Source organism: Eschrichtius robustus, chromosome 20, assembly GCF_028021215.1.
Source record: "Eschrichtius robustus isolate mEscRob2 chromosome 20, mEscRob2.pri, whole genome shotgun sequence".
Classification (NCBI taxonomy): domain Eukaryota; kingdom Metazoa; phylum Chordata; class Mammalia; order Artiodactyla; family Eschrichtiidae; genus Eschrichtius; species Eschrichtius robustus.
In genome coordinates, this window is record NC_090843.1 from 24,785,173 (window position 1) to 24,808,244 (window position 23,072).

At 55.4% G+C, this 23,072-nt stretch overlaps 2 protein-coding genes and 1 long non-coding RNA gene across 5 annotated transcripts in view; 1 reads left to right on the forward strand and 2 right to left on the reverse strand.

Annotated features, from left to right (window-relative positions):
• Positions 1-795: 795 nt before the first annotated feature.
• Positions 796-16,924, reverse strand: PDK2 (pyruvate dehydrogenase kinase 2). Its single transcript, XM_068530407.1, has 11 exons — positions 16,718-16,924; positions 14,729-14,870; positions 7,551-7,622; positions 7,021-7,205; positions 6,448-6,537; positions 6,168-6,245; positions 3,707-3,783; positions 3,518-3,616; positions 3,238-3,345; positions 2,457-2,570; positions 796-1,884 (listed from the first exon to the last, which is right to left on the reverse strand). Exons 1-11 carry the CDS (start codon positions 16,833-16,835, stop codon positions 1,744-1,746), a joined length of 1,224 nt encoding a protein of 407 aa, XP_068386508.1. The 5' UTR covers positions 16,836-16,924; the 3' UTR covers positions 796-1,743.
• A 301-nt stretch (positions 16,925-17,225) lies between these two features.
• On the forward strand, positions 17,226-19,869 carry LOC137755446 (uncharacterized). The gene is made up of 3 exons (XR_011072016.1): positions 17,226-17,766; positions 18,942-19,082; positions 19,511-19,869. It is a non-coding gene; the product is annotated as an uncharacterized lncRNA (long non-coding RNA).
• A 1,050-nt stretch (positions 19,870-20,919) lies between these two features.
• ITGA3 (integrin subunit alpha 3) overlaps positions 20,920-23,072 on the reverse strand; it is a 29,348-nt gene continuing 27,195 nt past the window's right edge. For all 3 annotated transcript variants that reach the window (XM_068531604.1, XM_068531605.1, XM_068531603.1), the window contains one exon: positions 20,920-22,510. The gene's annotated coding sequence lies outside the window, so the exon portion shown is untranslated. The remainder of the gene's footprint in view (positions 22,511-23,072) is intronic.

The following is a 23,072-nucleotide window of genomic DNA, read 5'->3' on the forward strand; positions in this document are numbered from 1 at the left end:
CGGTGCGGGCTCCGGTTCCTGGGCCACAGGGAGGGGTGGGGCCAGCTCCCTGGGTGGGGGTGGAGTCTATCCCAGCAGCCCAGAGCAAGCCATCTGTCCTTGTAGGGAGGGAGTGTGCAGGTACGGTGCTGGCCAGAGGCTAGCCCAGCTTCTGGAGCACTGGCCGGAGTTAACAATGAGGCCAGGGGCCTCCGATTAGAGACCTCCCTCCACCTCCTCCCATCCGCCTGGAGCGGTGGACAGGACCCGATGCATGCCTACTCCCCTCGTTCCAGCCCAAGCGCTGTGGCCTGAGGGCTACCCCTATTCCTGGGTCTCAGTCCTTTCCTCCTCTCTGCTATCTGTGCCGGGAGAGGGGCTTCAGAGAGGGGACTAAGATATGGGGGCATCAGTACCATCTGGGCCCACAGGAGGGGCCAGTGGGGAAGGTGAAAAGTTCCCAGGTCCTTGAAGCCATCAGGAGTTATCTGGGTGCCCACCTGCATGTGAAGGGGGAGGCGGTACTCAGTTTATTTCAATAAACACTTATGATGTGCCAGTGACCTTTCTGTCTGCCCCAGCTGGGGGTTGGGCTGGGCCCCGAATGTGGGAGGCCACAGTTCTGTCCCTGGGTGCTGCACTGTCAAGTGCTCTGAATGGACAGCTGTGGCCGCTGGTATACTCGGCACGCACTGAACCATGTCCTGAGCTGGGATCAGGTGTCCCGAGAGCGTCATGTGTTGGTCACAGGGACTGCAGTCTGTGTGCGTTTATACGTGAGGATCTCCCTCCCCCAGGAAAGCAGCGGGGCTGCAGTCTCATTCGATCTCCTCTTTACTGTGGATGCCACTGTCACCATCACAGCCACTGGGAGGAGCACACAACTTTAACCCCCTGTGTGCTAAGGGAAAGGGTGGGGGCATTCAGGGCTATAAAACTAGCTATGTACACAGAACATTCTAGGGAGAAAGCCACCCCAAGCACACGCGGGCACAGTGGGAATTGGAGTCTGGAGCTCAGTGGGGGACCGTGTGTGGCAGGCAGGTGTATGCACGTGAGGACATGCAGGGGAAGGGCTCGGGAGGTGGCAGAAACATTGCTGGGGCCACCTGCAGGCTTCAAGCAGCTTGGTTGGATGGCCAACCTCTGGGTCCTCCCAGGTTCCTCGGCTTTAGGGGTGAGCCCCAGGTGAGAAATCCCTCCCTCCTAACTTTGACCTTAAACTCAGAGTGGAGGAAGAGACTGTAGGACCAGGTCCCCAACCAAGGGTCCCCTCCCACTACACCAGATGTGGCGGGTACCTGGCCCCTTCCTAACACTGACACCAGGCCAGGGCCAGGGTACCGGCATGGGCCAAGGGAATAAGGCAAGCAGGGGTGTCCACTTGGAAGGCCAGGGCTGTGGAAGGCAGTGAGGGGGACCTAGGACCCCCAGCAGAGAAGTGGCAGCTCTGGGCTCAGAGAGGAAGAATGCCATGGAAACGTATCTCTGGGACACCCTATCAGGGTGGAGACATCCCCCAATCCTCAGGCACTGCCCACAGAGACTGGACCCAGGGAGATCACCTAGGAGTCTCCATAGGGACAGAGATTGGCACTTAGGGGCCATCACAGACCGGTCACCGCGGTGATTTCCACAGAGACAAGAAGCTGGTCATCAGGGAGAGCCTCCCGCAACCTGGGGTGGGGACAGGGAGGGTCACCATGGTGGCCGGCTCCAGAGACAGCAGTCCATCCTCTTGGGTGCAGATGAGTGGGGTGGCCTCTAGCTGACACGGTATGTGGACGTGTTCTTAGGCTCCGTGCTGGGCACACACCAATCACCGGCCTCCTGGATGGTCTGGTAGTGGCGCCAGGCTGACTTGTTGTAGACGGGCAGGCGTTCCACCGAGTCCGTGGACAGGGCCTGAAGGGCATCAGGGTCAGCCTCTCCTGCTTCCCTGCGCCTTGCCCACTCCTCGGCAGACCAGCCCTGCCCCGGTACGCTCTGGTGGCCACTGATTGTGGCCCACATGTTAGCCCAGCCAAGTGCCAGACACTGGCTGAGATGACTAACCCAGAAAGACCCATGAAAGGGTCTGTCCCTTCTGTGGCTTGCTCCTGCCCATTCAATAAGGCTGCTCACTTAAAGGTCAGGGAGGGATAGGAAGGAGGCTAGGCTCTGTGACCCTGAACAAGGTCACCAGCTCTGGGCCTCAGTCTCCCCCTGAGCTGAATCAGGAGTTCTCTGTGGTTCCCCCCTTTCCTTCTGAGTCTAGCAAGTCAACGGTTCCCAGAACAGGGTCTTACTCATGCAAACCACAGACTCCCTGAAATTGCCTGCCAACTTAGAAGTGCCTGGTGGCTGGGAACTATAGCTTTGCTCTGATTCTCAGTCTGGAATCAGGAAAAGACTGGAGGGATGGAAAAGAAACCTAATAACAGGCCCGACCTATCAGCAAACTCCCCCAGCCAGACTCTGCAGGCAGGGGCCCTCACCTTGAGATAGATGACAGCGTCAGTCCCAAAGCCCTCCATGGAGAAGAGCTGCAGGTCCCCCTGGAAGTACTTGGCATAGAGGCGGGAAATGGGGAGTCCATACCCGAAGCCAGCCTGCAAGGGGGTGAGAAGGGAGCGTGATGAGACACTGGCCCTGGGCTTCCTGGAACTGCAGGGACTGATGTGCTGAGTGAGAAGGGCCAGGCTGGGGTCGTGCAGGGGGACTCCCAGAACTGGGGTGGGGAGGGGACATGAGAAAGGGACAGCTCTGAGGCAAGATGGGGACTGTGGGATAAAGGAAATCGGTCTGGCAGAGGGAGGAAGGCTGCGGAGCATGGGGCGGGTGGGGAGCAGTAAGCAGGGCAGGGAGGGGGGCTCGGGACTGGTAGCCAGGGGTCTGGGCAGGTCACGGGACACCTCTTTGTCTCAATTTCCCACACCCAGCTCCGCCTACTCTGCTGGGGATGGACAGGGAGGTGTTGGTGAGCTGAACAACTCCAAGAGAGAGCTAGTTACTTGTGGAGAGAGAGAGGGGAAGGGAGAGTTGAGGAACAGTGACAGACAGACACCCACAGATAGGTAGGTAGGTACAGGCTGGGGAGAGACAGGAGGAGCAGGGAGGCCCAGACGCAGACTCACACACGGCCACACAAGGACGGAGGGACCATGGGAGGTAGGGAAGCGAGAGATGGGCAAGAGTGACAATTTGATAAGGAGACCAGAAGACCAACAGGCATTCTTCAGGAGGCCAGTGCGGGGAACCAGAGTGAAGCCATCTCACCAGTGGGGTTCCCCCGGTGCCAAGCTGAGGCGTGGGGGCCGTGGAGTACATGTAGCTGAAGAGTCGCTCAATCTTCCTCAAGGGAACACCCCCACCTTGGTCACTCATCTGGGGGACATGGGACATGTCAGGGTGTCTCCAGACCTCAGTTTTCTCCACACCCCACCCCTGATCTTCTCAGATCTTCCTCACCCCCAGGGGCTTCCCTTAGCCCATCTCCCGGCAGGAGGGAAGTCTCCACACCACTGCTCTCTGGCCCCCAAAGTCAAGGGTCACTTACTTTGATGGAAAGATCTTCCTCGCCCAAGGCCACCATGACCTTGAGAGGTGGGAGAGTGAGGCTGGATTCATGGCTTTCCACAGTCGCTCGCATGGCATTCTGTGGTGGAAAAGGGGTAAGACACAGTGAGAGCAACCTAGACCTCACCACTCCCACCCCCCACAAAGGACCATCCCCCAGCCTCCTCACCTTGAAGAGTTCAAAAAGCATGTGGTAGAGGTGGGAGGGGACATAGACCATGTGAATTGGCTGTTTGGAGTTGGATGCTGCCAGGGAAGTCCAAACCAAAGATCAGGAAATTGTCAAGAGGTCACCATTCAGCATTCATTCACCAGCATCCAGCACCCAGCACTCAACCACCATCCATTGTCCATCCATCTGCTCATTCGTTCATCCATCTATCCAGCCATTCAGTGTCCATTCATCCATCTATCTCTCCGTATAATATCCATCCATTATACAGTATCTGTCTGTCCGTCCAGCCATCCATCCATTCATCAATCATATCCATTCAATATCTATTCGTTCCTCTATCTACCCATTCAATGTCCATCCAACCATCCAATTGTCCCTCAATCTATGCATCTGTTCAAACATCTATCTTTCCCATCTATCCATTCATTCAAAGTACAGATCCATCCTTCCATTCATCCACTGTTTATCTACCCATCTATCCATCATTCATCCACCCAAATAATATCTGTCTATCCTAAATGTAGCCTACTAGCATTCACCTTGATACCAGAATCCCCTGTAGAGCTTTTTCACCCAGGGGAGAGGGGAGGGGGCTGCCCAGGTTATTCTGACACGAGCATGTTACTTCCCAAGAATCACTCTATCCTGGAGAGTTTTCTTGGTTTTAGAGACTGAGTGTCTCTTCCTGGTGCCTGGCACAGAGCTTTGTATGTAGCAGAAGCTCAATAAATGTGCAGTGGATCAATGAATGAAGGAAACTCAGGCCCTGTGCTGGGCAGTGGAGACATAAAGTTGAATAAAATTCAATCCTACCCTCTCAGAAATTCAAGTCTAGACAGAGAAACGCACAACTGACTTTCACATTAGGTGCTGTACCCAGAGCTGTGTGCTAGGCCCTGGGCTTGACCCCAGGGATCCTGAAGTAAAGCGGCCTGTCTCTGCCCTTTGGTTTCTGCCAAGTAATTCAAACAGTGCAATTTAGAGGTACGCTTGGGGCAGGCGGTGCCTAACTCTTCCTGGGAGGTCCGGGAAGGCTTTTCAGAGGAGGTGGACTTGAACCGGGTCTTAAGGAAAGACTAGGATGTGGTGGGCAGTGCGACTTCCAGGCACAGAGGCATGAACACCTCAGGTTTCTGGCCCACAGGCCAGGGTGGCTGAGGATCAGGTGGGTGGAGGGGAGGGTAGAGGCCCTGATCCTCCTCACTCCTCCACCTTCAAGGTATTTATCCAGTTCACCCCCTTCTTTTCCTCTCTGCTGCCTTCCCTTCCCCTTGCCTGAACCCGCAATGACCTCCTAACTGGTCTTCCTGTGTCCTCTCCTGCCTCCTCCAACCTCTAAATATCTTTATTTTTTTTCTTGAATATTTATTTGATTGCACTGGGTCTTAGTTGTGGCAGGTGGGCTCCTTAGTTGCGGCTCACCGGCTCCTGAGTTGTGGCATGTGAACTCTTAGTTGCGGCATGCATGTGGGATCTAGTTCCCTGACCAGGGATCGAACCTGGGCCCCCTGCATTGGGAGCATGGAGTCTTAACCATTGTGCCGCCAGGGAAGTCCCCTCTAAATATCTTTAGAATATTACTCAGATCCTGTCATCACCGTGCTTCAAACCTCCAGTGGCTTTCTGCTGCTCTCAAAATCCCAGCTCCTGTCTGTGGTCCACTGGCCCTGCATGCCTAGCCTCTCTCCCACCCATCACCCCTTTAATCTCCTAACCCCACCACACTGGTCCTTCTGGTCCTCGACTACCCCATCCAAAGTAGGACCCTTGTAGCCATCCTCTTGTATCCGTTATTCCCTTTCTTCTTTTAGTAATAGATGCCTCTCTCCCCCAGAGTTTTGACTAGCACATGGCTACCCAGCTAGAGACTAAATTCCCAGCCTCCCTTGCAGCTGGGAGACTTAGGAAAGTGCTATGTTCAGCTCTTGGGCCCTGCCTTCCACATCCTCTTTCCCCTTCTCCAGGCTGGAACTAAGACATGAGGGTGGGTGGCCAGCTTTAACCATTCTACCCTAGGGGCTGGGGAGAGGGAAATCTCTCTCTCAAATTAAACCAGTTTTTGGATTTTGGGAAGACAGCCAAACTGATATCCCATCTAATACACTGCTCCTATCCATCTCTGTCATGTTACCCCATTGTGTTTCCTTCCTGTCACTTATCATGACCTGAAATTATCTTGTTTGTTATTTGTTCATTGGTTAAAGGTCCCATTCCCCAACCTCCCCAGTATGGAGAATGTAAGCTCCGTGGGAACGGGGACCTTGCCTGTTGTGTTTACTGCTTAATAAATATTTACCAGATAAATTAATAATAATAATAATAATAATACAATAATAGCTCTGCTTCTCCCTCATCCAGGTAACAGTTCATTTCCTGAGTCCCACCTCACTTTCCTCTCCCATGTGCCCAGCCCTTAGACAGACAGACAGGCAGACACACAGCCTCACTCCCTCACCATTGATCTCCTGGATCTCCAGGTCAGGTGAGGCCATGTAATACTTGTCACACAGGAGCTTGGCCATGTCGTAGGCATCTGAGAGAAGAGAGGGGTCATCAGGGAATGGGGTGACCTCCCCCAGCAGGCAGTCCTCTTGGCACCAACACTGGGCTTCAGCAACACTGAACTCATGGGGACATGGCCCTCACCCACTGGGGAATGGGTCACCGTCTGGCCAGGTAAGATTGGGGGGTCACTGGGGCTCCTCTGTGGGCCAGACACGGTGGGGACAGCTCACCTTTCACCACCTCAGAGACGCTGCAGTTGGGGTCGATGCTGCCGATGTGTTTGGGGTGGGCTGGGTTGGTGCTGCCGTCAAAGATCAGGGCTGCAGGTGGGAAGGGAGGGCGCGGTTAGCGGGGCCACACAACCCGAGCGCTCCCTCTTCCCCCCCACCCCGTTCTCCAGCGCTCCACCCCTACTTCTAACACTTCTGACCCTAACGCTGCACCCCCTCCCCACCCTCCTACCCTCTCTCCCCTGACCCCTGGCCCCTCCAACCCTGGCTCAGGCCAGTCTTGGACCTTTGTAGGCCTGAAGCATTCTTCTCAGAAGTTTCATCCCCATACATTCTACATTATATTTATTCTTCTCTTTTGCTATACATTTAAAAATAATTTTTACCTTCTTGTGTAATTAATGACTGGCTACGATTTCTCAACAATCATAGTTAATACTCCTGGAGTAAGAAAACACTGGACAACAACCTGTGTCCTAACATAACGCGACTTTTATGAATACCACGTAAAGAGGCGACACAGTGTTGCATTCTGTAAACATCTGAACAGTGAATGGCCCTGCGCCCGCTCACTGTGCTGGTTGATGAGCATGCGGATGGAGATGCGGCTGAGGTAGAAGCGGTCCAGGAAGTACTGGATGTTCTGGTTGGAGACGGGGTCGTCGCCGTAGGCATCCTTGTACTCCAGCACGCCCTGCGCCATGGTGGGCACCACGTCATTGTGGCGGTTCCGGATGGTGACCAGGGCGTCGCTGAACCTGCGATGGGGGTAGATGTTGGCCCTCACCCCGCCCCAGCCCTGGGACACCCTCAGACTCTGCCCGCTTCTCTCCACAGTGCCTTCACCCACTCGACTCTCCCCAGCCCACTCCTCCGGAAGCCCACCCCAAATCTCCCACTGCCTGCCTGACAGCCTGGGAGCTCCACAGGGGCGGGGCCTGGGTCCCCCCGTCAGACTCAGGGTACACCAAGGATCGGGGGCTGTCTGCCCCCTCAGACCGGACACCCTTGAGGGCGGGGGCATTTCCTTCATCCTGCTGGCATTTGCCCCCGGGGCTGTGGCCCACACCTGCCCTCCCGCGCCCAGCCAAGGCCTCACTCACTGGCTCAGGGTCCGATGGTCCTCAGGGTCCTTGTCCAGGAACTCCATGATGTCCAGGAGACTCTGGACATACCTGTGTGCGGGAGGGGGCGGGGGACGCCTCAGCCCCAGGCCGGGCCCCGGCACACCCGACTCTGCTGACCCTACTTCCGTCCTGTGCCTCCAGTGGGCATCGCCCAGAGCTGGGCCGCATGGGTTCCCAAGCTGCGTCAAAAATGCTCTCACTCTGCTCCCTCCGTACATGAGTCTCCCCAACGACGCCGCGAGTTATGCAAGAAAGTCTCTAATTTGTTGGTACCTAGAGCGCCTTTGCTTGATATCCTAGAATAGCAGTCCTCAAAGAGGGTTGGTGACCACCCCACCCACAGGTCTCCAGGATTAGGAGACTGAGGCCCAGACCGGGGAGGAGGCCTTGCCCGAGACCAGCAGTGAGAGCAGGCTGGGGCAAGGCACTTAGCTCCCCAGGGCCCGTCGTGGAAGCAGATCTTAATGTTTGTCCCGCAGGGTTGTTGCTGCATTCCACGGGCACAGGTGGCAGAGTGGCCAGCCCAGAGCTCTCACAGAGCAGGGGTTCAGGGAGGAAGACGACAGCCTCATACTCCCGACTCCAGGCACCAGGAGCTGTGCAATCTCCTAGGGAACTGGATTTTAAATGGTGGGTGGGAAGGACTCGGGGTTGGGTGGGCATGCCCAGCTCTGACACTGGGTAGGGCTGGAGCCCACGGAGAGCCTGAAGGGACCCGGGATGCCCAGATGGTGCCAACCTGGAGCCACTGTGCCCCCGCCCCTACTGCGAGGCAGGACGCCACTGCTTCCCTGCTAACACCTCAGCCCGCAACAGCCCATTGTCCTGGGGAAGGCAGAGAGCTGAGCCTCTCTCCGGCAGAAACACTTCCAGCCGGCAGGAAGGAGGGGCCACCGAGAGCTCTGAGGGGGGGGAGGGCCCCCGGGGCCTAAGAGTCTCTCCAGAAGAGGCCCCCACCACAGTCAGAAGCATTCCCAGGTACACAGTGCTTTGACCTTGACAGGTAAGAACGGCAGTAATTAGCCCCGTTTCACAGTCTCCTCAACTGAGGCCTGAAGCAGTTCCACAGCTGGGAGGTAGTATAGTGAAGACCGGCCTCCAGCGCTCCTGCCACTATACAGTGCTGGCTGCTCAAAATGCTCAGCCCATGGGGCCTGCGGTTCCCTCTGCCTGGAATGCCCTGCTCCCTTCACCCACTAACTGCTACTCTTCCCTCTCTTGCTTAACCCAGTAGAGAAGAGGGTAAAAGAGCTAGCTTTGAAGCTGGCTCTGCCGAGTTCCAGGCTGGGTTTTTCCACTTGGAGCTGCGTGGCTCTGGGTAAGTCATGGAACCTCTCTGGGCCTGAGTTTCCTCATCAGAAAAGGGAGGGTTTTGTACCTACTGCTATCACGGCTTTTTGGTGAGAATTAAACGTGATAATTAACACAGCGCCTAGCAAACAGTGAGCACTCTCTAAATGTTTGCTCTTGTTTCGAACAGTGGTTCAGACACTGTCCACGGCTGAGTGCACCCTCTGAGTCCCCAGGTGGCGCATGACACACACCTCCTGGTTGTACTGGGCGAAGACTCTGAATCACGCCATGTTTGAATCTGTCACGCTCTGGACAGCCACTGATGGCAGGACTGGGGCCGTCCTTGCCCCGCTGCTCCTGCCTGCCCTCCCCACCCTGGGCCCAGCACAACGCCTGGCAAGAGGTGGCAGAGTCACTGGTAGGGGGAGCCGAGAGGGCAGAGGAGATCAGCTCCCCCTCAGTGCCCCCTCACTGTCCCCACAGCCCCGGCAGACAGTCAGAGCGGCCCTCCTTCAGCCTCACCTCGGGCTCCCTGGAGAATAAGAACAGACGACACTTACCCAGTGACCGTTAGAGCTCAGAGTCTACACAGGGTCTCTCATCTCCCAGCAGCCTTCGTGAGCATGTGGCATTTCCCCCCTTTTTCAGACAAGGAAACCAGCTCAGAGAGGGCAGGTAATATGCGCCAGGCCACACAGTAAGCATTCGCACTGGGATTCCAACCCAGGTCTGTCTGATGCCAAGTCTACACCACATGGCCAAGTGCTCACTGTCTACACCGGTCCTAACAGTGATGCTGATGGTGAAGGCGGCCCAGCATTTACTGGCGCCGGCCTTGTGCCAGGGCTCTGCTCTGTGTTCCCCTACTTTAACCTCCACAATGACCCTGTGACGGGGGGTGAGGGTGCTACCGCTAGACCCATTTTACAGATGAGGAAGTTAACATGCAGAGCTGGGATCCTCTCTCACAGGCCTGTGTTACTCCAAATCCCTCATTCCTTGACCATACCCAGGAGAAAGCTTCGTGCTCATGTGATTCTTAGAGGGAGGGGGGATTTGGGAGGAGGACCTGCAAGTATGCAATGGTGGGGACAGGCAGAGAGAGGAGAGGGAGGAGACCAGCTGAGGGGTGGGGACCCTGGAACCCCTTCCCAAGACCCTGGAGGCAAGCAGAGAGAGCTAGGGGCCCCTGACCAGCTTGGCCAGGAGCGGGGGCAAGGGTAGGATGAGAGCTCTCGCTGCTGGCCCCGCCCCTCTGTGGCTGCTTAATGAACCATAGAGGGCGCTGTCACGTGGCCAGTGAAGCAGAACAAAGGGCACCAGGCTGGACTGGCAATGAGCAGCTCCCGCCCGCAGGGCTCTGGGGAGAGCTGCAGCCTCAGGCCTCAGTCTCCTGACTGTGAAGCAGGGTTTAGAATCCCTACCTGCCTCTCTCGCAGGGCCATTCCTTCAGGGGAGTTGTCCTGAGTGTGCTCTTGGAAGGAAGAGGAGAGGATGACAAAGATTGTCCCAGGGGAACCTTGACCCTGGCCTGAAGCCCCCCAAGGGCCTGGCAGACTAGACCTCACCCTTGGGCCAGATCTTGGTCCTAAAAAGGGAAAGACGTTGGGGAGGGAGTTATGCTGGCTCCTGGGCTGCCCACCCCCGAGGGCCAGAGAAAGAGCTGGGCTTAGACACAGGCGGTCTGGACCAGTGGTGCAATGACAGATGCGCAACCTGCCCTGGGCCTGGCAGAGCAGGCAGTGGGGCCAATGTGACGCCCTAGGGAAGGCCTGGCCTGCCGACCTCAACAGTAAGCAAGGCCGCCCAGGACTTCCTGGGTGAGATCTGGAGCTTCCTTCCCCTCCCCTCCACCGAGGTAATGTGGAAGCCCCAAACCCTGCCTTCTGGGGCTTTCTAGCCATTCCAGAGCCCTGGATTTAGGAGGTGGGAGGAGTGGAATACAGGGAGAGGAGGGAGCGAGACAGCGTGTGTGTGTGTGTGTGTGTGTGTGTGTGTGTTTGCGCGCGCGCGTGGGTGTCGGAATGAGTGCCCGGCAGCTGGGGAGGAGGCGTGTGCAGCCTTGCGTGGGGGCAGAGGAGTGGTAAGCAAGTGTGAGTCTGGGCGCCTGCGGGTGTGTGTGCACCACGTACTAGTGTCCACAGCCGCTGGGGACCAGGGGTGTGAACAAGGCAAAGGCCCTGTGAGGAGGGGAGAGGGGGCAGACGTGTCCTCCATCTATCTGGAAGCTGCTTGTGGAGGGGTGGTGGGCACAGCCCTGAGCCAGGCCGACCTGGGTCCCATTGCTGGTGGTGCCACTCAGGTTCCCGCGTGTGAAGTGGGCTTCGTAGCAGCAGGCGCGGATTAGAGGAGATGATGCTGGTGGCCGGTCTCCACTCTGATTACATAAGTGGTGGCTGAGGGATTCAATGGCAGGGTTTGGCCCTGGGTGCCCGGAACCTGTGAGGTGGTCATTCTTTTCAAGGACAAGGACTGGGTTTGGGGTCTACATACCTTGCTGACGCAAGGGAAGTTCATAAGAAGGTGCTGGTGATACCCCCTGCCACCCTCTTCCTTACACCCCTGCAAAGGCTCTACTGGTGACAGGAGTGACTCGCTGTCATTTGATTCTAGTCTGCAACTATCACTCAACCCTCCATTTTCTCGAAGTACATCCCCACCGACTCCACGCCCTTCCTCAGGCTGTCTTTCTCTCCTGAGAGGAGGCAAGGTTACCGCTCTGTGCCCCCACAATACTAGCCATCAAACAATCTCTGTAAAGAAAATCTACTTTCCCACTGACTTGCTCTGTGAGCTTAGAAATCTCTGACTCCTGGTCACTGTCCCAGAGTGCGGTTCTCTCCTTTCCCTTCAAGAACGCAGCCTCCAGATCACACAGCCTGGGCTGGAATCCCAGTGGAATACCACTTATTACCTGAATGAGCTCAGACAAGTTTCTTAATCTCCCTGAACCTCAGTTTCCTCATCTACAAAATGGGGATAATAACAAGGCCTACTTCATCAGGTTGTTGTGAAGTTAAATGAATTAATACGTGGACACGCTTAGAACAGCTCCTGATGGCCAGCAGGCCCTCCAGGCAGGTCTGCTTCTGTCATCGTCATCATTATTATTACTACACTGTGAAGAGAACCTCTGCCACAGCACATCATCTTTGTCCTGGAGGTGCTGTTGCCAGAAGCTCGCAGACATCACGCACGCTTAGAGAGTTCCGTGTACTTTCACATCCAGCAGTGGCATCTGACCCTTAGAAACAGAACGGATCCCCATTTTACAGATGAGGAAGCCGAGGCTCAGAGGGGCCGTGTGGTTGGCCAAACATTAAGTGTCTAGCAAGCAGCAAAGCCAAGCCTCAGAGTCAGACATGCCGGCGCCACACCCAGGGCTTTCCTCTACCTTCCAGTCACTTCCAAAACAAGTTTCCACAACACCAAGTCTGTCCGGTTGAAATAATACATCAGGTTTGTTTAGAGCCAGGAATTCTCCACTTGCCCACAGTGATTCCTGCCTGGAACCTTTTCCCAGCTGAATAGAAACTCCATTAGCTGTTGCCACAGATTAACTATTACCTCTGCTCCTACTGATAGCAGGTGCACAGGGCTTGTCCATTTCCAAAGGGGAGGTTTTGCTCCTCACTCATCAGACTCTGAGGCCAGTGGGCCTCTTGCCAGGCTCTCTGATAGGTCGTCCCCCTCCTCTCCTGCAAACTCTACCCACCTCCACCGCCTCCATCATCCAAGCTGGCAAGGGGGTTCCCCTGGATAGGGAGGTCTGCCCTCTCTCACAGGCAGCCGCCTCAGAGAGTCCTTCCTTCCCTCAGACCACAGTCTCTCTCGCTGCAGCTGATGCCCATTCTCTGGAAACAATCTCAGCAGGCGGTCTCTTCAGTGCGTCAGCACACTTTAGCAATACCTTGGCCTGCTCCCCTCTAAGAGACTCATCCACTGCGAAGTATTCCCTTTTGTCTAACTTCACTCCCTCCTGCTGTTGCTGGACATTACTTCCCAGCTTTGAGGGAAGAATAACGTCAGGCCAAGCCCCCCACACGTGTAACTGAGTTTCAGGAAGGGACTCTGTGGGCCTCGGGGGCATCACGGGCAGTTCAGCAGCTCCCCGCCCTCCCTCCCCACATCCCCTGACTCTTCTAGGAACACGGTGTCCAGGGAGGGGCCTGAGAAGCCTTGTCCTGGAGTCAGGGACCAGCTGGAGAGGCAGTCAGGTCACTCAGCTGGACAGAGCTGGAGGAGGGCTGGGGAGAACAGATGGCACCTTCTGTCCCTCCCCATGCCTTCCACACTGCCTGATGGCAGGAAATGCCGGTTGGCTCAGAGGTCTTGGACCTCTAAGGGACAGGGCCCAGTGAGGGGTGACCTTGTTGGGCTACATGCAAATCAGGCTCTGCCCTCTGTCCCCCCATCCACCTTCACCGCTTGCACTAACAGCACTATATCCACAAAGTGAGCGCTCAGATGCCCTAGCCGGGCCCTCTCTGGCCTCTGCACCTTTGCACAAGCAGTTCCTTTGGCCTGGAATGCCCTTCCCTCCCTCCTAGGTCAGGGTTCAGTTAGGCAGCCTGTAAGGCCCAGTGACACGTCACCTCCTCTCTGCGTCCACTTCAACTTCCGCACAACTTTCTGATTCAACTGAAAGTCACTGTGCATAGATCGTGTGCCTGGTCCTTCCTTACCTTATCCTCATTTAATTAGGGTAAGTCATGCATATGCATATTCATGCATAGAAAAAAGCTGGAAAGGCATCAATAAAGGGCACTTACGAAACCTTAACAGTGTTTGGTTAAGGGGTGGAGGGTAGTGGTTGGCATTCCCTTTTATCTACTTTTCTGTGTTCTCCAAATGTCAAAGTGAACATGTCATACTTCTGCAATGAGGGGAAAAAACCCAATCAATGTTATTTTAAAATAATACTTTGCTTTTAATTTAAATAAAACTAACTTTTCAGCAGCTTACTGCTCCTGCCACTATGTAGCTCTCTTAGTTTGCCCTCTTCTGCTCTCCCCGTGAGATCACAGGCTCCCTGAGGGCAGCTGCTGCTACTGTTTCTTTAACCTAACACTGGCACTGGGCTCGAAGTAGGTGTGGTTGTCGCGAATCCAAAAGGAAACCACAGCCATATCACACCTGCCACAGCCAGAAGCAAGGGCAAAAGATTTCTGCACACATGCCACTGAAGATCAACCATGATTACGCATTTACATACCCAGTTACAGAGCAAATTCTTGTTCCTTCTTCATGTGACTGGCCTCTGGCTAATGTCATTCAGTTACTTATCCCTGGACAGAATTTTTGAGTAAACTTTACTGAGGATTTCTCTCTGCTACTGCTGCTCTGTGCAATAAACTTTTGGTCTTTGGCCGTCCAAAGCTCTTTGGAGTTGGTACTGTGCCATCTTTGAGTCTATTCGAGTGTTTTCCAACATCCAAAACACGCTGACTTGTTTGGATTATATAATTTGAAGATTAGCTTCTTCCTGTTTCTGCTTCCCACAAAGTTGCTTCAGGTAAATACTATCCAACAGGTGCTAGATTTTCAGGACCAGGGATGGTGGCAAATGCTGACATTAGCCTGATTTGGGTTTTTGGCTGTGAAAATGATGATTTCCTAGGCGGATCCTGTGTTTCCAGAGAATGGAGGGTGGTGAGTAGAGGGCTGTCCCATAGACATGGAGGCTATGAGCTTGATCTGAGTCCCTGCTCTGGCCTAGGATTCCCACTGGACCCTAGGAACTCCCCTACCTCTCGGAGTCCCTGTGCCTCTCCTCTTTCCCCACCTCCCTCAAGGTTCCTGGGAGCAGGGGGCATCTGACAATGGGGTGGGAGGTGCGGGGACCTATTCAGGGGTCTCACCAGCTCTGTACCAGCTGCACCGAGGGTGTGCTCAGCACCCGGTCGGGAAGCAGGTTGATCTCTTTCATGATGTTGGCCAGGCGCACAGGCAACTCCTGCCTGAGGAAGGTGAATGAGGTTTTCTCACAGGCATTGCTGGACCCTGGTGGGAGAGGGAAGGGTGAGCTCACAGAGTTACAAAGCACTGGAGTCAGAGGACACCTTGGGGGGGGCGGGGTCAGGTCACTAAATCCTTCATTTCCTGAGGGTTCAGAAGAGAAGAGATGGAGGCATGGGACAAGGAGCCTTTCCTGACCCCTGCACTGACCGCCACACCACCCAGCCTAACCCTTAGGGAGGTTGCATCCTCTCCCCACCCCCAGCTGAACCCTGCTTGCCTTCAACCACAGGGAAAAGGGCCACCCTGGGCCCACTGGGAGCTGCCTCCAGCCCAAGTTATCTCACTTCTTCTCCTTCTTTCCTTCCTAGTAGACACTCACTTTAGGGGGGTTGATCCAGGTGGGCAGAAGGGCCTGGGAAATCCATCCCTACCTTGGGATGAGCTCCCCCTGGCTGAGGGGAGCTATGCTCGGACCACCGCAGCTGCAGGGTCCCGGCGTCATCTCTGGCCCAGCTGGTCTTTATGCCCATTGTAGAGCTGCCCCTACGTTAATGCCCGCCCACCTGTGAGGTAGACAGGGCCTGAGAACCGGGGCCCAAATACTCTGATCCTTGGTCTGGCTTGAAAATGAAGAGGGAGTAGAGGACTGAATGAGGCCATGGTCTAGAGTCAGGAGACCTGGGTTCTAAGTCCAGGTTCTGCTTTTAACTGTCATCCAGTGCATGTCACCATCCTTCTGAAGGTCTATTTCCCTCACTGAACTCCAAGTGGGGGACCAAACTCTACTGTGGGCCCCTCCCTGCTGTGACAGTTCTGTTAACTGTGGTCCAGTCTGGACTGGACAGATGCTGGGGGCTGGGAGTGGGCTCAGGAGGCTTTCCTACATGGGGGGAGCTCAAACAGGGAGGGGGGCAGGCGGACAAGTCTTGGGGAACAGGTGCCCTGTGTCCTGGCTGCCACCTCCCCGCCCTGTCCCATCAGTGACAAAGCTGTAACCTAAGCCAGGCTCTGTCTCCTTGACTCTTGAGAGACCTGGGCAACCCCTCCTAATCCCCAGCTGGCACCATAGAAATTCCGTGTGAACAGACAGGGTCCACACAACGCCTCCTTCAGTCCCCACGTTGGCACAGCCTTGCCACCCCCAGAACACTGATGGTAGGCGACCTTGGCCCAGGAACCCAGGGGGCAGCCAAGGATGGGTACAAGCTACCTAACTCCATCTCATGGTGCCCCGGACCCCTGCCCAGCTGGGGTAAGACGGCCAGGCCACAGCTGATTTGATCTGCAAGTGTCCTTGCCCTCTAGGACAGCTGGGGGCCAGCTGCTTCACAGGGCGGAGGTGTACCGGCCAGGGCCTCTCTCCTGTTGACTCATCTGAAAGAGCCCCCTCCCCCAACCGACCCCTCCGCGTCCACCCCTGCGCAGGTCTCCTTCCAGATGGCTACACCTCCCAGGGCTGCCTTGTCACTCCCACCAGCATCCTCCTCATTTCCTCTCTGACTTTCACTTTTAGAGTCGCCAGGACAACCCCCAGTAACCCTTTAGCGCCTGGTTACACCCTCCTGCTCCAACATCACCGCCTCACTGCCCCTTCCTCTCCAAGACCCCTCACAAAGCCCGGGAAGACATCTTGGACCCTTCCTTCTCAGTGCCCCCCCTTCCCGCTAACAGCTCAGTCTCTTCAGTCACGGTGCCCTTAACCCTTTCAAGCCCGGCGGCCGGCCCCTTCCTCCCCGTTAACCCTTTCCTGTCTGGACCCCTGCAAGCAAACCTTCCATGTCACTCGGCCTCCCTTACCCTCCGTGTTAATCCTTCATGGCCAGGACTCCTTCACTCCACCCCCACCCCCCGCGGGCCCTCGCTGCCAGCCGCCTCCTGCCCACTCGTACCGAAGTCCAGAAACTGCTTCATGGAGAGCGGGGACGGGGAGAACTTGCTGAAGTGCTCGATGTACTTGGGCGCCCCTGCCAGGGACGCATTCTTCAGCAGCGCGCGGACCCAGCGCATGGCGGCAGCGGCCGCGCCTCCGGCTCGGGCTCCGGTCCCCGCGCGGGCAGCGCTGGCGCTCCGTTCGGCCCAGGCGGGCCCAGCGTCGCAGCAGCCGCCTACTCCCCACCCCTGCCCTGGAGGGGCTCCGAATCCCGGCCAATCGGCTCGTCGCGGCGCCCCGACGTTGCCAATGGCGGCTCACAAACAACTCCCGGAGAGCCAGTAGCCTCTCGCCCCGGCACGTGGCTGCCCCTGGGCCCGCCCCCTTAACCCGTTGTTTACCCTGAGAGGCCTGGTGTTTTCAAGAGGCCGCGTCGAGGGCCCGCCTCCCGGGCGTCACCACGCGCTTTCCTCCTCCCGGCCTAGCCCGGGTTAACCCCTGCCTCTGCTCCCCAGAGGCCCGTCATTCCCTTTCCTCTTACACTCCTTCCTTTCCCCGCTCCCTCCCTGAATCTCCTTCACTTGCCTTCCCTGAGATTGTCCGGGTAGCTTTGAACGCATTCCTTTCCTCCCAAAGGGGTCTGATTCACCTGTCCCGAATTCCACACACCTGCTCTCCCTCAGGGGTCTGGTGGGTTTCCAGTCCTGATGAGTGACTCAGACTGTGAATGTTTGCTAACTCCGGGTTCGGGATGCAAGCCCACGCTAATCCCTCATATAGACGTGCAACCCACCCACTTCCACAAATATCCAAGAGCTCAGGAAAAGGCGGCATTTTGCTTTTCCAGTTAAAAAACACCCAACCCCCTAACTAACAATGAACTTTCCAGAACACTTTTTATTTTATTACTCCCTACTCATTTGACCTGAGAAAGCAACCTTTTCCGCACTGGGCTTCCTTAGAGAAAGGTCCTTGAAGGTGATTTGTGCTGGAGGCCGAGAGCACACCCTTGCCCAGCAGCCCGGCTCTCTCGTGGGAACATAGCGCGCCCTCTTGTGGTCGAACGCGGTAAGTCCTGTTCCCCCCACCCCTCCCACTTGCCCCTTTGAGGTGTTTTTCACCCTTCAGTCCTTGGCTGGCACTCACCGTGTGCCTAATAGGTGCTAGGCTTATACGCTGGTGGGAACGGGAAACATAGACAGGATTGGGACATGGTCTTTTCCCTTGATTATTTCATTTCTCAGTTTGAGAGCTGCATAAGTAAATAATTAAATAGTTATAACAGAATGCAATTACAGCCAATGCAGAGCTATGTGCAAGGCTTCACAATGGAAGGGACTCTCTTAGCTGAATGAATAATAACCTATGTGCCAGGCACTGTTTGCATGCATCATCCCATTTAATTCTCCAGACAGCTCTACTGTGCTACTATTATCCCCATTTTATAGATGAGGAAAGAGGTTCAGGGATCATTTTCAACTGCAAATCTGAAGGTGTTACTTCTCTTGCTCACAGCCTTTTGATGGCTCTCCACTTCTTTTTTTTTTTTTTTAAATTTTTATTATTTATTTATTATTTATTTTTCGCTGTGTTGGGTCTTCGTTTCTGTGCGAGGGCTTTCTCTAGTTGCAGAGAGCGGGGGCCACTCTTCATCGCGGTGCGCGGGCCTCTCACTCTCGCGGCCTCTCTTGTTGCAGAGCACGGGCTCCAGACGCACAGGCTCAGTAGCTGTCGCTCACGGGCTTAGTTGCTCCGCGGCATGTGGGATCCTCCCAGACCAGGGCTCGAACCCGTGTCCCCTGCATTGGCAGGCAGATTCTCAACCACTGCGCCACCAGGGAAGCCCGGCTCTCCGCTTCTTACTGGAGCCTTTCTAGCTGTCACATGATCTGATTTGGCTTAACTCTCCAGCCTCATCTCTCCACATTCCCCTGCTCAACTCCCAGCCATACTTATCTACTGCCTTGAACCAGCCTCCAATCTCCCCGCTGTTGCAAATGCTGTCTCTTACCCATGGATCATGCTTTCTTCTCACTTTCACCTACCCATTCTTCAGGCCCCTGACCCCCCCAGCCTGGGTTATGGGCTCCCTCCAAAAGTTCCTTAGGCCTCCTGATCTAGCACTGTTTTAGCTCTTATCACACCAAGTGGTAATCATCTGCTGACTCATCTGTCTCCCCAACTAGACTTTAAGCTCCACGAGGGCAGGGCTGTATTGGTCTTATTCAGCACTCTGTCTCCAGCACCAGGCACAGCACCCAGCACATTGAACGGAAAAGACGGAGAAAAAAGAATTTGGGGTCACCGGGAAGACAGGCCACAGAGGTATCAGGGAGGACCACTGAACATCCCTCAGGCTAGCAATTAGGTCATTGACGATGTTGGTGAGTTCAGTCTTCAAGTTGCCCAGAAGAGTGTATGAAATACTATATGTAAAAAGCCAAGCCCTGTGCCTGGCACACAGTAAATAATTAATAAATAGCAGCTATTACTATTATTATCAAAATTAAAGTAACAAGGAAAAGGCCATGACCTCTGAGGCTACATGTAAGCGACAGAAAGAGATTTCCCATGATTGTACCCTTAGAGCTGGACTTCCATAATGGGGCTCTGAGCTTGGATTAAATTCCTCCTGCAGAGATTGCTGAAGGGTGGTAATGGGAGTGGTGTGGTGTGGTGTATCAGTCAAGCTAGGTTAGGTGATGGGAGGTAACAAAACCCCCCAAATTCCCAAATTTCCCACTAAATGTACAACGTGGGTTGGTGGGGGGCTCTCAAGGACTCAGACTGACAAAGCTTTATCTCAACACAGGCTTCCACAGCAGCAGAGTTAGGAGAAGCAGAACTGGGAGAGTCTCACCCAGCAATTAACTGTCTCAGCCCAGGATTGATTCCCTTCCCTCTGGCAGACAACTCATTTGCTGGAATGGCCTCACGTGGCCTCATCCAACCAGGAGGGCCCAGGAAATGCAATCCAGCCCTGTGACCAGAGAAGAGAATGCCCTTATGAGTTCTTTTACTGATATAAAAGCCAAGACCCTCTTCTGAAACTGTTCAGAGGTGCTGCAGCTCCAAGGAGCTCAAGAAGCTTGGCATTATAAAGGGTCCTTTTCTATAAAGTGGACATTGCTGCATCTCTGCCAGTATGTTTCTTTCATGAAAGGGTAGTTGCACCAGTCCTGAAAAATGACTACTTATTCTCACAACTGTGTGTGTGAGACAGACGGTGTGTTCTTATCCAAACAGGTGCTCACAGGAGGTGGGGGGCTGGGCCTGTGAAGCTGGCCAGAGGGATGTGGAGATCCCACTTCTTTCTTCAGCAGGAAGTGGTTGCAAAGGACTGGACCGAGCTGCACGGAACTCTGCTCAACCTGAGCTGCGCTTTGGCAGCCCACATGTGTATTATTCCTGGCCCAGTGAATAACCCAGATTCTGGAAAACAAACTGAGGTCTCCGGTTACTGGTTCTGAGAGCTCTGGGTAGGGGCTGGGGTTTTCCTGGAGGAATTGGACATTTCACTGTCAATCAGTGACAAATCCCAGCACAGAAAGTGAGGGGGTGGGCTCTGGTAGAGAGTGGGGAGGGCAGACAGCTGGCACAGGAAGGCAGACACATCAGGAGGAGACCGAGACAGTGGCTGGGTCTGAGGGCTCTGAGTAGCTGAACTGAAGATCTGCCTCTAGGCTTCTCTGGGTAGTAATTTCCAGCCTTCTTTCTTGCCAAAGGTCACCGCCTTAGGGACAATTAACAGAAGGACCTGTGCCACAATTTAGGACAACCTTAGCACAGAGGAGGCAGCGGAGAGCTTGACCCAGTGCTGTGGCTGTGGACTCAGGACAGAAGCACGTCTGGAGGAGCTGCCGCAGACTAGGGCTCCAGGTACTCCTGCCCAGAGGCTAGGACGTGGATACTATGACCTTTCAGTTTTTCCGGGCTTGGGTCACTGGTCCACTTTCTGATTGACTCATCATGGTGCCTAGGGCTGGCTGTGGGGAAACCAAGGCAGTAAAGCAGGTTCTTGTCTGAATTTAGCCACCAGACGAGGGCTCTCGGCTCTCCACCCGTGCACCCAGCCTCGCTCCACCACTACCCAGGACTACCTGCTTCTACAGCAGAGTAGCTTCCTGCCTCTTCCAGACCCTGCACACCACCACCTCTTCCCCAGGCCCGGCGCACTGTCCACCAAGAAGCCATTTGGATTCCATCCAGTCTACTCAGGTCTTTTCTCTCATCTCATGTTCTGGATCTCAGTTATGTGACCATGACCATCCCTTAGACTGGGACACCCCTGAGAACAGGAGCAGGTATCTCCACCATAGAGATTCACCCTCCCAACCTCTAAGAGCCCTGCACCTGGCTTTGTCCACCTGGGGGTCAGCTAGGTAGCATGATCCGTCAGACCGAATGGCGTTGGTGAGGCATGGGGGTGGATGGAGGCAGTTGCAGGGTGTACGAACTGGGAGCTCTTTACTGGCTGCCGTGAGAAGCCTATATACAAAGAAGGCACGAGGAGGGGGAGGGAGCTCCCCTGCTACAGTACCATGGAAGTGGGGAGGGGTTGGGGAGGGGGCCTGCCAATAGGCAGGGGTCAGGAGAGGTTTTCTGGAACCAGCCTCAACTTCTAGAATGGGCCACAGGGGAGAAGGCAGAGCTAACCTGGCTCTGAAAGCCAAGGGCAGCCAAGAGCTCCACTTCTAGGTCTCCAACCCATGGTCAGTGGGGGCAGAGTGGGGTCTGGCTGATGTGGCATCATGGGGCTCCCTCCCTGTTCTACATTCAAGTGTCGCTCCCTCCTGTGATCTTGTGGGGGTCCCTCCAGGCCACGATGGTAATGTGGGTGAAAAGTGGTATCTGCTCTGTATCCTTCCAACATCTCCTTGGCCCAGGACCAGTCCCCTCTTCTGTTGAGGATTCCATCGTGCTCCCAGGGCAGTCCCAGCACAGTGTGTCCTGGCTGCCTAGCACTGTGTCCATCTTTGTTTCTTAGGGCTGAATTTCCTGCTAGTGCATGGAATGGCCATGGCTGAGGACAGAGGTTTCGCAACGATTCATGAAAGAAAGCCATCCTGGGGACCTTCCTTCTAGTTCCGTCCGCTCTTGGGTCTGAGCATGCCAGGTCCTGCGAACACCCCCTTGGACAACCTTAGGCAGGCTCCGACTCTCTGGCATGGGTACTGGGAGCTGCACCGGGGGCCTGTCAGTAGTTTTCATCTTGAGGACAGAGTCAATCCAGTGACTATGGCTCACGATGGGTCCAGTGTGAACAGAGAAGGTGTCACCACATTGGGGGCCTCTTCCTCCTGGCTCTGGTGGAGGCCCTTTGGCTTGGTTATGGCACAGGCAGAGGCTGGGACACGCATGTCCATGCACCATCTGGGGTGCACAAGCACACTCCACAAGCAGTGGGACCCATATGTGCTCATATGTGTCCAGGGCACAGGGCTGCGGTGCTCAGCAATGCAAGTTCCACGGCCCCAGCCCTCCTTCGGGGAGAAGGCCATGGCCGGACGGCACGTGCATACACTTGAAGAGGTGTGTGTGCCCGAGCCTGCTGGTGCCAGCCAAAGGCAGTAGCCCCTGTGGACTGTCAGGGCATAACTTATGATAAATAGAAGAAGGGGACACTAGGGGAGCAGGGGTGGGATCAGGGAGGATGTCAGTAGTATCGGTCCCGAGTCTGCCAGCTGGTCACCCAGTGCTTCTTGGTGGGCGGGGTACTCCCTGGAGGTGGGTAGCGCTCCTCCTCCCGGATCCGCACCCCGTGGTACTTGGGCATGATCCGGTAATAGCGGGTCCGCTTAAAGAAGTCACACTGGAGAAGGGGAGAAGAGAAAGGCCCTTAGCATCCAGCTTTTGCGCCAGTGGGAAGATGTGCCCAGCCCCTTCCTTCCCCACCCGGAGGTCCTCAAAGCCAGGACCCCTACCCAAACACAATGCCATCTCCCTGCGCTGAGACAGGGAGGGCAAGGTTCCCCATCCCAGGCCCCAGAGGAAGGAGGAGTTGAGGAAGGCAGAGAGGAGAGGGAGAGGCAGATGGAGACAGAGGGGCAGTCGCTGAGACTGCTGACGGAATGGCTAGGAGGGGTGGTGATCTACCCTGACCACAATGTCGGGAGGGGTCAGTTTGTCACCCCAGGGGGCTCCCAAGAGGAAAAGGGCTGGTTCCCAGAAGAAGGACTCTACTAGTCCCCTCCTTCTCTAGAGGTGGGGATGGGGGTGTGGAATCACTCTGAAGTTTGTCTTGTGGCCTACAAAGATGGGGCCTAGCCTTGGCCTTGACCCTTTTCCAATCCCCAGAAAGCAGAGGGGGCACAGGGAGGGTTTTATGGTTCCCTCTTGGGGGTCCCAAGTCCTTGAAGGGCTCAGTGGGGAGG

Excerpts from the sequence above, each read along its gene's own strand:
- PDK2 (XM_068530407.1), bottom strand. The coding sequence starts at position 16,835 with ATGCGCTGGGTCCGCGCGCTGCTGAAGAATGCGTCCCTGGCAGGGGCG. Across the intron at positions 7,206-7,550 it reads GACCATCGGACCCTGAGCCA|GTTCAGCGACGCCCTGGTCA; the intron begins GTGAGTGAGGCC and ends CCCCCATCGCAG. Across the intron at positions 3,617-3,706 it reads TGCTTTTTGAACTCTTCAAG|AATGCCATGCGAGCGACTGT; the intron begins GTGAGGAGGCTG and ends TTTCCACCACAG.